The 11,463-nt window shown below is 35.9% G+C and overlaps 3 protein-coding genes across 4 annotated transcripts; 2 read left to right on the top strand and 1 right to left on the bottom strand.

Annotated features, from left to right (window-relative positions):
* The first annotated feature begins 6 nt into the window (after positions 1–6).
* Positions 7–594, top strand: LOC111785760 (scarecrow-like protein 31). Its single transcript, XM_023666151.1, has one exon. It carries the CDS (start codon positions 70–72, stop codon positions 469–471), a length of 402 nt encoding a protein of 133 aa, XP_023521919.1. The 5' UTR covers positions 7–69; the 3' UTR covers positions 472–594.
* A 294-nt stretch (positions 595–888) lies between these two features.
* On the bottom strand, positions 889–4,055 carry LOC111785758. Of its 2 annotated transcripts, none has more exons than XM_023666149.1 (9): positions 3,746–4,055; positions 3,404–3,508; positions 3,244–3,309; positions 2,964–3,058; positions 2,841–2,878; positions 2,671–2,758; positions 2,284–2,559; positions 1,241–1,306; positions 889–1,163 (listed from the first exon to the last, which is right to left on the bottom strand). In XM_023666149.1, the coding sequence occupies exons 2-9, from the start codon at positions 3,462–3,464 to the stop codon at positions 1,008–1,010; spliced, it is 846 nt and encodes a 281-aa protein (XP_023521917.1). In that variant the 5' UTR covers positions 3,465–3,508; positions 3,746–4,055; the 3' UTR covers positions 889–1,007. The 2 variants fall into 2 exon arrangements, with proteins under 2 accessions (XP_023521917.1, XP_023521918.1); XM_023666150.1 differs by having other exon boundaries at positions 3,404–3,516; positions 3,746–4,036.
* Positions 4,056–8,234: 4,179 nt separating this feature from the next.
* LOC111785757 lies at positions 8,235–11,181 on the top strand. Its single transcript, XM_023666148.1, has 8 exons — positions 8,235–8,474; positions 8,565–8,630; positions 9,347–9,444; positions 9,533–9,570; positions 9,653–9,740; positions 10,372–10,641; positions 10,710–10,775; positions 10,884–11,181. The coding sequence occupies exons 1-8, from the start codon at positions 8,411–8,413 to the stop codon at positions 11,040–11,042; spliced, it is 849 nt and encodes a 282-aa protein (XP_023521916.1). The 5' UTR covers positions 8,235–8,410; the 3' UTR covers positions 11,043–11,181.
* Positions 11,182–11,463: the final 282 nt, after the last annotated feature.

Here is an 11,463-nt window from a genome sequence, read left to right as displayed (position 1 = left end):
AACAGTCCACGAGACAGGGTTCTGAAGTTGATAAGGAAAATCAACCCAGATCTGTTCATTCATGAAGTGATGAATGGCTCATTCAACACTCCTTTCTTCAACACAAGGTTTAAGGAGGCATTGTTTCATTACTCGTCGTTGTTTGACATGTACGAAGCGACGATGCCTCGAGATATCCCAGAGAGGCATCTATGTGAGAAGGAAATCCTCGGAAGAGACATCGTGAACGTGATAGCGTGTGAGGGGCTCGAGAGAGTTGAAAGGCCAGAGACATACAAGCAATGGCAAGTACGGAACACGAGGGCCGGGTTCAAGCAAGTACCATTAGACCAGAATCTGCTGAAGAATGTGGAGAAGATAGTGAACACAGAATACCACCAAGACTTCGTGATCGATCAGGACGGGTCGTGGATGTTGCAAGGGTGGAAGGGTCGGATCATCTACGCATTATCGTGTTGGGTAGTCGCCTAAGAGGCCAAGCTTTGCAAGATTTTGGATCATTCCTTTTTGAAGTTGTATGCTAGTTATGTATTATTATGTAGCTTGATTATTGTTGGAATTTTGTATATAAACTTGCCTATCCTTTTCTCCCTCNTATTATTATGTAGCTTGATTATTGTTGGAATTTTGTATATAAATTTGCCTATCCTTTTCTCCCTCTACATGTCTGCAACGATTACGAAGCATGCCGATTGTTCGAATGTATATCCAACGATTATCCGAGCTACCGTAGATTAATATGGTTTCGTATTGAAGACATGAACAAGCATATATAGACGACCTTAGTGCGATCGCACGCCTTTTTTTCTTCTTGTTTGGATAACGTCTTTCATCAACTATGCTAGTTTAGGTTATGATAAAAGCAAAAAGAAGTATGATCAACAGGAATACAGGAATCCAAAAGGAAAGATGTGTTCTATTAACCAGCATTCATTGCAGTTGCCAACGGTTTTGCACTATCAAGTATTATCATCATAGTACGTACAACTTAAGATCATAAACACTAATTAAGCTCTAACTGAAGTCTCAATAGCTACCTTTTCGGAGTACGAAACGTTTTCGAGCTTCTCCATGGTGTCCCAAAGCTCGGGCAATCCTTCCCTGATGTTATGGATGCTCTCGAACGCATAATCCACCCCGTTTATTTGTTGCGAACTACCAATCTGAATTCATGATGGGGTCAGAATGTTTAACAGTTCAACAAGCTTTGAAGAACAAGAAATGGCGTATTTGCACTTACCAGTACTGTATGAAGGCCCACCGACTTCCCGGCTTGTAGATTACGAACGCTATCGTCGAAGAACAACTGCAGACAAGACAGTTGGAAGAATGTAGTATTGTGAAAAGAAAATAACAGATCAGGCCAACTATTGAACAATCAAGCAATGTTCTTGATGGTCAGGTAGCAAGCTTTGAAAAGTTCATTCTTGGCTCATGTATTAGGCTCTTAAAATGAATGATTTTTGGCATACCTAGAGGCGTTTTAAAAACCTTGAGGAAAATCTTGAAAGGAAAAGCCCAAAGAGACAATATCTGCTAGTAGTGGGCTTGGGCCGTTACAATCCCACATCAGTTGGGGAGGAGAACTAAACTAATTAGACACGTTTTAAAAACCTTGAAGGGCTAGCGGTGGGTTTGGGCCGTTACAATCCCACATCGGCTGGGGAGGAGAATGAAACATACAAGGGTCATGGAGCAATGTTCTTGATAAAGGTGTGGAACGAAACATTTTTCATAAAGGCCCAAGGTATGATATGAACACGACTCTTCACAATGGTATTATTGTCCACTTTGAACATATGCTCTTATAGCTTTGCGATATTATCCACTTTGAACATAAGCTCTTATGGCTTTGCTTTGGGTTGCCCCAAAAGGCCTCATGCCAATGGAGATAGTATGCCAATTAGCCGATGTGGGACTTTCATCCAACACCTCCCCTCTCGAACAAAGTACGCCCCCCTTAATCAAGGCTCGACTCCTTTCCTTTTGGAGTCTTAAGTCATTTTTTACTACGCCTTTGACTCCTTTTCTTTTGGAGTCCTTTGTTCAACATTATAAGGGTCTTTTGGAGTCATTTGTTCAACATTATAAGGGGTGCTTTTTTCCCCTCTCCAACCGATATCGAATCCAGATTTCTAATCATGGCCGTAGGTCGTTACACTTTGAGAGAAGAAAAAAGTTAGCAAAAAGTGGACTATCTGCTAGGTGGGCTTGGGCTTGGGCCGTAACACAAAGTGTTGGAAAAGCTCATTTAAAGTTAATTCTAATCTGTTCTTCACTTACAGTTTTTTGCGGGTTGATATTGGCGATCTCGAAAACTTGCTTATATGCCTCTTCAAATGGTTTGCAGATGATTGGTGTCTTCGGCAGATCAATATCAGAGTTTTGACTGCTCATAAACTGATCTATATCAAAAACCACAGACCCTGCTGCCTCATCAACAACTGTTTCCTTATTAGGATTCAAAGTCTCAAAGCATAAAATCCCTTCAAAGCAGTCCTCTAACCCAAGTCTCTGCAGCGCTCTAGTTGCATGGGCCATATCACCATTGGTGAATAGCTGAGCTCACAAGTAAGACAGAAACCCGAAAAGAAAGCGTAACAATCAAATCACTTGGTGAAACACGAGAAGACATCGAATCATGTAACGAATGTCGATAAAGCTACTTACAAGTTTTCGAATCGGTAAGCTATGAAGAAGGTTCCTTAATACAGGGTCAGGCTTGAGCCTATCATAAGGCAACCTTCCATGAGCAAAACTGCAGAACAGAACAGAACACATTATGAATATAACTCAAAATTCTCAAACATAAACACTAATGAATATCAAAAGGTAGATACCTATGGAAATCATCGTAGTCGAAGTCATAACCGATAGCCTGCAATCACGATAAAACGACAATGACACAGAATCCAATCATTATGAAGAAAGATCAAGCAAAAGGCCGTGATGTTTTAACTTACTCTAAGACCAGCCAGTGTTGTCCCATAAATCTTGTACAAGGAAATGCACAATTCAGGCACGTTCTCCTCAATGCCTAACTTTTCAATCATAAATTCTACAAGAAAAAGTAACAAAATTCATCCAATTCCATAAAACAACAAGAAAAATAACCTAAACTCCATTGTCCCATGTCAATTCACATCAGAATGAAGAACATCATAGAAATATGAAGAGCCACACTGTCCTAAACTCTATCAGCCCCAAATGTTAGGGGAAAGGAGAAAGGAAATTCAAACTAACCTTGAATGTTCTTGGAGACTTCCTTTGACAAACCAGAATTTAAAGGATAAAGGGTGTCATCTAGATCTGAAAGTAAACACATAATTCTTTGCTATCAAAAACTATTCACTCTCAACTTTGAAATTGAAAAGGAAAACATTAAAATCCCCAAATGTAATACCAAAGAGAAGACATTCATATTTAGCATCAGAAAACTGCGTGAACTGATCACCATTCTCCATTTCCAGGTACACTTCAACAACCGACAAATCTCAAAATACTTAATCTGCAATGCTCAAAATCACAGATCAAACAGATCTCAAACTTATGAAATCCTCAAAAAGAATCACAAACAAATATCATTCCATCAATCAAGCGATTAAGATCCAACAAAGCTCAGACCGATAGGAAATTAAACAAGAAAAATGGTAAAACGAAACAACGAATGAAACAGCCGAGATCCAGCAAAGCATTCAGGAAATGGAGCCAAACAATGAACGAATACAATGAATCCGATACTCACAATAATCAAACTCGATCCGCCTGTGAAGAAATTCGCCTGAATAAGGCAAATCAATTGAAACGCACAAAAGTTATTGGAACTAAAAAGTCTGGAGCGATGCAATCAGATATCGTGGGCTTATAAGGTACAGACACGTTCTCAATTCTGTTCACGCCTTTTGATGAACAGTCGTCGAGGAAGTGAGTGAAATCAAAGCCACATTAATTAAAATACAGTACGACAATTACAACGCTCCGCCGCAATGAATGCAGGGTTGTGCGGTGGTCGGCGCCGCTGCGGGCGGACGCTTTCCTTCGGGAATCAGCAACGTCTATATCAATACTATTTGAAATTTGGAGTTTGTGAATAAATGGTTTAAATACTATTTGTTTTAATCTATTTTTAGTCACTGTTCAAATTTAATTTCTATTTATCAATAAATCTAAAATCACTCCCGATCGCTAATTTCGGGTTAATTTAATTTAATTTCTATTTGTCTTAATAATACATTTAATTTTTTTTTTTCAAAAAAGTTTTAAAATTTTTTTAAACGGTAAAAAATACCGTTAAAAGATGTTAAGAACATCCTTAAACTTTAAAAATAAAATATTTTGTCTAAAAAATATTTTTGAAAATTAATTTAGAATAATGAAATTTTAAAAAAGTTTAAGAGTATTTTAAAATCAAAATAATAAAGTTTTCCTCAAAATTATATATTTTTTTAAATTAAAAAATATTATCCAAATTTTTAATTTTTATTTATTTATATATATTATTGAAAGTTTAGGATTTTCTTTATTAATTTAACCTAAAAATTTGTCTCTCAATTTTTTAACTCAACAACAATTATATTTTTAAAATATAAATAATTTTTTAACTGAATCATAAATTTTTCATTAAATTTACCTTTTTAAGTTAAAAAGGTAAATTATAATTATTTTTTTTTATATATAAATTCATTAATTTCAATTATAAAAAAATTTCACACACAAAAAAAAAAAGTTCATAAATTAACCATTATTATTTTTTTTAATTCATAATTTCAACAAAAACAATTTAACTCTAATGTCCATTTACATTAATATTTGAAGGTTAAAATTGCAACATTTATCTCAAGTAAATAATCAATTGGAACGTACAGATTTTCTATTAATTTTTTATAATTAGATTTAATGTCAAAATTTGACTTTTTAATCGACCGTATTAATTGAAGTAATTAATTCATTTAAGCGTTACAAAAAGTTACTTCATTTTCATTCTAATGAACTAACAATAAAAAGGAAAGAAATAGATAATATTTTAAATGAAACATACACGTTTAAACGTTGATGTTATTATAAAGAATCAATAGAGTTAATTCTGCATTAAACGTTTATGATATGTGTACATTAGCGACCTTATGTTAAGTAGAAAATTTAGAGTCGTTACAAAAATGAGTATCAAATAGGTTCAGCTGAGCTAAGCCAAACCGAGGTTGAAAACTTGGAAACCATACGCCTTTACTGAAAAGAAGACAGTGATATATTGGTGGTCGAGGTTGCTAGCGTTGAAACCTTCAAAAGAGAACGAAAAGAGAGAGAAACCGGGAAGTATGAACACATAAACTAGGAAGAAAATTCAAGAAGACAAAAGCCTCCTTTTGGTTGAAAAAGGAGAGCTTGAAATAATGGAATGGAAAAGGGAAAAAGGGCAAACTAACCATCAAACCATAAAAGAAAAGACCAATTCGTTTCCAACAAAAACATGTGACTTGTGATTCTAGGTTATTAAAACAACAGACATGTAGATATTTAGCCATGTGTCCCGAACATCGTCTAATAATTATTGTCATGTTTAAGTTTCATTTGGGTCCCGAGCTTTCAAATTTGTTCTATTCCAGTTCCTAAATTTTAGTTTTGGTCCTTCAATTTTCAAAATTCATTCTATTTTGATCCTTGTACTTTTAAACTTTAACGACTCAAGCTCACTGCTCGTAGATATTGTTTGCTTTGACCCTTATGTATCGTTATCAGCCTCACGGTTGGAGGTTTTCACACTATTTCTAGAAATGTTTCGTTCCACTCTCCAACCGATAAATTCAAAATACCTGATGATTCGAAAAACTCAAATCAATCCAATACAAATCGCTCGGTTATGAACTTATTTGAGTTGAGTTCAAATAAATTAAAATTTTATGGACTGAGTTCGTTCATAGATTTGTCTAAAAATTAGATTGAGTTGAATTAAATTAATCGAGTATATAGTTAATTTTAAAAATACTTAAAAATTCTGGGATCAAACTGGAATAAATTAAAAAATTCAACGACTAAAATAAATAATTTGAAAGTTTAGAGAAAAAAAAAAAATTGAGAATTGGTCTGACCACAACTATGGTTATTACAACTACCATTAATGCGACATTTATGTTTGTTTGGCGCTCTCGTTTTGACTTTCAACTTTATACTAAAATTCATTATAATTCATAAAGTGCATTTAACGAAAATCATACGTATGACAATATCATTAACATTACATAAATGTACGTATGAACAAAAAAAATTTATTTTATAATCAAAATTATTATGTGAAATTTGTAATCGATAGCTAAAATATTTGTCATATTTATATATTATACGATTGGACGTGTAAGATCCTACATTGATGGAAGAGAGAACGAACTATTTCTTATAAGGTTGTGAAAATCTCTTCCTAATAGTTACGTTTTAAAACTGTGAGGCTAACGACGATACGTAACGGACTAAAATGGACAATATCAGACTGTTACAAATGGTATCCAGAGCACGACACCGGCCAGAAATTATTAAAGTTCAAACGTAAAAATACAAAATTTTATAAAAAAGAAAACTATTTTTTTTTTCTCAATTATTTAAATAAAACATTTTTTTTATTTAGAATAACAAAGGAGAGAAACGCGTTTATTTATAAAAAGAAAAAGTTAAGTAAAAGAAATTACGCTTAGTTCTAGAATATGAAAATTAAGAAGATAACATCCAATAACATTCTGCCACGTAATTTCAATAATTGTACCAGCTCCTCTATTATTTTAATTAATATGACTAGGCCTTCCTTTAAATCTCATTAATTTATTATTTTTCACATACCCAATTAAAATTATTTTATTTCATTAATATTATATAAATATATAAAATTATCAATAATGAGCAGAGACGTCACTACATGCCTGACATGTCTGATAAACTCTACGTAAACAGGGTCATAGAGAACGTTGTTCAAGTATCAAACAATCTGTAAGCGTTCGAATTGTAAGTTTACTTACTGCATCAGTTTAATCTGTTATTTTTACACTCTGTAGGTTGATCATCCCTAAGTTCAGTCTCAACACGATGCATTTCCTTCTACGTTCGAAATAGTGGTTGAAATAGAAGAAATAAAAAAATTTATTATATATTTTTCGAAAAAAAAACAAAAGTCCCATATAATGACAAGTGTAAGAAGGATATTCACTAAACTTGAACACTTGGATCAAATCTTTTTGTCTTGAAGGATGTTTGTCTATTGTAAGTTAGGTTTTGGGTATTAAAAAAATCCCATATTTCACTTTCATGATAAAGATAATATAGTATGATCTTTCCTATGATATAATATTTTGTATTTATTGATTGATGGTGAAAGGGCATCCAAGGCCTTAAAATGTTCGTGTTTCGGTCTCTAATCTCGTATGACTCGAAAATCGTTCTTATATAATGTAACGTTTCATACCCAGAAGTTAGAATCTGAATTCGGTACCTGAAGATCCCGAGAATTACCTATTTGTCTTGAAATGCTTCTAAGATTGAAGACTATCCCCACAAACTAACACGAGTTCTTTTAGCATATTTTGTCATTTCTAGGGATAACCAACGTAAAATTGCTTCAAGCTAAGCATATTGAATGTGTACCTTGTTTTCCGGTCCAAAATTAAGTGTGTTTGGTTTAAAGCAAACTTGGATGAACTTTTTCTAAAAAATATATGATTGAAGACAAAACATGCTAAAAGGATCCATGATTATGTTGCTCGGGATGTAAATGACTACTGGGACCATCAGGTACTTAATCAAGACTCTAAATTTCGATTTGAATCATGGGTATAGAGCGTGTAACAGCCTAAACCATTGCTAGCATATATTGTCATTTTTAGACTTCCTCTCAAGATTTTTAAAACGCGTCTGCCAGTAAGAGGTTTCCACACCCTTACAATCTACCCCTTTTAGGACCCAACTTCCTCGTTGAGATCTCCCGTAGCGATGCTTTTTCAAAAACTATTTTAAAAGTTTAGAGACCGAATAAATGAAAAAGACGGTGTGAATAAGGGTGATGTTGATTTGCTGAGTCAAAAAGAAAGATGGTGATGTTTATTAGGCTATATACAATCAAAGGGTGGGTGGGAATTGGGCCCATTTTCTAGAATTTGTATCATTCTAAGCAATGGAATTGTCTTCCAATGACTTTTCCTCTCAATTTCTGCTACCAAATTCCCCTATTTATACTCACCCATTTCCTCTCTTCCTTCATTCATCTATCCATTTTGCACCCATTTTTGGTGGTTTTGAACCCTTTTTCAGGCCCTTTTTGGTGGTTTTGAACCCTTTTTCAGGCCCTTTTTGGTGGTTTTGAACCCTTTTTGAGGCAATTTTTGGTCCCTTTCTCTCTTTCTTTGGTGGTTTTGTACCCTTTTTAAGGCTCAAAATGGAATGCAAAAACCAGCAATCTCATCAATCTCGACCCCAAAAATATGAGTGTCTTCTTTTTGGTAAGCCCCATAGCTTCAAAAACCCTATAATTACGACACTAAGAGCTTAGATTTCAGCTTAAACATGTTTATGTTCTTCTCATTTGGCAGATGTTGATGATACCCTTTACCCTCTTACTTCTGGTTTGTCAAAACAATGCACCAAAAACATTGAAGGTATGTATTATCCGCCTCTCCCCCTTGAACAAAGTGCACCATAGAGCCTCTCCCGAGACCTATGGAGCCCTTGAATAGCCTCCCCTTAATCAAGGCTCGACTCCTTCTCTGGAGTCCTCGAACATGGTACACCCTTTGTTCAACTACACCTTCGAGGCTCAACTTTTTTATTTGACATTTGATGATTCTATATCAACATTTGATGATTCTATTGATATGGCTAAGTTAAAGGTATGGTTCTGATACCATGTTAGAAATCACGGCTCTAGAATGGTATGATATTGTTCACTTTGAGCATAAGGTTTCATGGGTTTGCTTTCGGCTTTCCTAAAAGGCGTCATACCAATGGAGATGTATTCCTTACTTATCCTCCGTTCGAACAAAGTATACCATAGAGCCTCCCATGAGACCTATGGAGCCCTTGAACAGCCTCCCCTTAATCGAGACTCAACTCCTTCTCTAGAGCCCTAGTACATCATTTGTTCGACACTTGAGTCACTTGAGGATTGACTCTAATACCATGTTAGGAATCACAACTCTCCACAATAGTATGAGCATAAGCTCTCGTGGCTTTGCTTTTGGTTTCCCTAAAATGGCTCGTACCAATGAAGATGTATTCCTTACTTATAAACCTATGATCAACACCTTAATTAGCCAACGTGAGACTCCCTTCCAACAATCCTCAACCTTCTCACGTTCTTCGTTGTTTTTGACAGAGTACATGGTTCAACAGCTTGGGATAGAGAAAGATGGAGTTGCTGAGATGAACCAGTTTCTGTACAGGAATTATGGGACATCCATGGCTGGCCTTAAGGTGCAATCTTTGAACGAATTTATGCATATTTACACAAACCCAGTTGATATTTGTTTCAAAGTTTCAAACTTTTTGTGTTGTTTTTTAGGCTATTGGCTATGAGTTTGACAATGATCACTATCACAGGTACTCATATCCTCTTTTTGTCTCACTTCTTCTTCTCCTTTTGGATCAAATTGTTATTGATTCTTTGATTCTTCTTTTGCAGCTTTGTTCATGGAAGATTACCACATCATAACCTCAAGCGCGATCCTGTTCTTAGAGCTCTCTTGCTTAGTTTGCCGATTCGCAAAGTCGTAAGAACTTTCTTTCCGAGTCGATCGAATTTCAAATTTATATATACGTAGCGAGCGAGTTTAACATGTTATTAGGCTTTTTGGGAAAACCCAACTCAAGGTGAGGATCGTGATTCATAACATGGTATCAGAGCCATGCCCTTAATTTAGCCATGTCAATAGAATCCTTAAATGTCGAACAAAGAAGTTGTGAGGCTCGAAGGTGTAGTCAAAAGTGACTCATGTATCGAACAAAGGGTGTACTTTGTTTGAGACTCTAGAGGAGGAGTCGAGCCTTGATTAAGGGGAGACTATTCGAGGGCTACATAGACCTCAGGGGAGGTGAGTCTCAAAGGTGTGTCATAAGTGACTCATGGGTCGAACAAAGGGTGTAGTGTACTTTGTTTGAGGGCTCTAGAGCAAGAAGTTGAGCCTCGATTAAGGGGAGGCTATTCAAGGGCTACATAGACCTCATGGGAGGCTCTATGGTATACTTTGTTCGAGGAGAGGATTGTTGGGAGGGAGTCCCACGTTGGCTAATTTAGGGAATGAGCATGGGGAAGCTCAAAACAAAGCCACGAGAGTTTATGCTCAATATCATACTATCGTGGAGATCCGTGATTCCTAACAAGTTGTTTTGGCTATGAAACAGATCTTCTCGAACGCGGACGATGTTCATGTTGCTAAAGTTCTAAATAGGCTTGGTTTGGAGGGTTGTTTTGATAGGATCATATGCTTTGAGACTCTCAACTCCTCTAATGATGGCTCTGAATCCGATTCAAAAAGCTCGGCCGGGGACATCGACATCGACATCGACAACGACACTCCTCCGCCGCTCCCCGCCACACCGATTCTCTGCAAACCGTCCCCAAATGCATTTGAATCAGCACTCAAAATAGCCAACATTGACCCCAAAAGAACAGTAAGAAACTTCCCTTTCACCTCATTTTCTGAATGTAAAACCAGAGATTTAAATGATGGGTTTTGCAGCTCTTCTTCGATGATAGCATCCGCAACATAAAGACAGGGAAATCCATTGGCCTCCACACAGTGCTGGTGAGTTCATACTCATTTTCTCGAGCAGAATCATGGAAAGTGAGAAAATTGGAGAATTTTCTCGGAATCCAAACAGAAATTTAAGAATCAAAGAAATGGGTTTTGCAGGTTGGATCATCAAACAGAGGAAATGGAGTGGATTATGCACTGGAAAGCATTCATAATATAAGAGAAGCATTGCCAGAGCTGTGGGAAGTGGATGAGAAGATGAAGAACAGAAGGCTTTCTGGAAAGATTGCTTTGGAGACATCAATTGTAATGGCTTAATTGCCAACTTAATATGTGTTTTATTACCCTAATTATCAACTTTGGATCTTATATTCATCCATTTCTAATAAAGTTGATATACTATTAATGTAACGATCCATACCCTGTATTTGAAATCTATATTCGATACTTGATGGCTTCAACATTCTCTTGCATTCTCTGCATCGTAGAAAAATTATCAGAAGGCTGCTCGACATACAATTGCTCCGAGCAAAACACGCTTAGTTATGAAGTATCTTGTAACGATCCAGATCCACCGCTAACAGATATTGTCATCTTTGGGTTTCTCCCAAGACTTTAAAATGCGTCACCAGATATTGTCATCTTTGGGTTTCTCCCAAGACTTTAAAATGCGTCACCAGATATTGTCTTCTTTGGGCTTCTCCCATGACTTTAAAATGCCTCTGCTACGGGAAGGTTT

The sequence above is a fragment of the Cucurbita pepo genome, unplaced genomic scaffold (assembly GCF_002806865.2).
Source record: "Cucurbita pepo subsp. pepo cultivar mu-cu-16 unplaced genomic scaffold, ASM280686v2 Cp4.1_scaffold000713, whole genome shotgun sequence".
NCBI classification, from domain to species: domain Eukaryota; kingdom Viridiplantae; phylum Streptophyta; class Magnoliopsida; order Cucurbitales; family Cucurbitaceae; genus Cucurbita; species Cucurbita pepo.
This window is presented reverse-complemented; position numbering and strand designations above follow the sequence as displayed.

Bases quoted from the DNA above. Each gene is read 5' to 3' on its own strand.
- LOC111785757 (XM_023666148.1), top strand. From the start codon at position 8,411: ATGGAATGCAAAAACCAGCAATCTCATCAATCTCGACCCCAAAAATAT. The intron at 9,741-10,371 runs GTAAGAACTTTC...GCTATGAAACAG, and splicing joins GTTTGCCGATTCGCAAAGTC to ATCTTCTCGAACGCGGACGA. The intron at 10,642-10,709 runs GTAAGAAACTTC...TGGGTTTTGCAG, and splicing joins ACATTGACCCCAAAAGAACA to CTCTTCTTCGATGATAGCAT.
- LOC111785760 (XM_023666151.1), top strand. From the start codon at position 70: ATGAATGGCTCATTCAACACTCCTTTCTTCAACACAAGGTTTAAGGAG.
- LOC111785758 (XM_023666149.1), bottom strand. From the start codon at position 3,464: ATGGAGAATGGTGATCAGTTCACGCAGTTTTCTGATGCTAAATATGAA. The intron at 3,059-3,243 runs GTTAGTTTGAAT...TTTTTCTTGTAG, and splicing joins AGTCTCCAAGAACATTCAAG to AATTTATGATTGAAAAGTTA. The intron at 2,560-2,670 runs GTAAGTAGCTTT...TTGTGAGCTCAG, and splicing joins GCTTACCGATTCGAAAACTT to CTATTCACCAATGGTGATAT.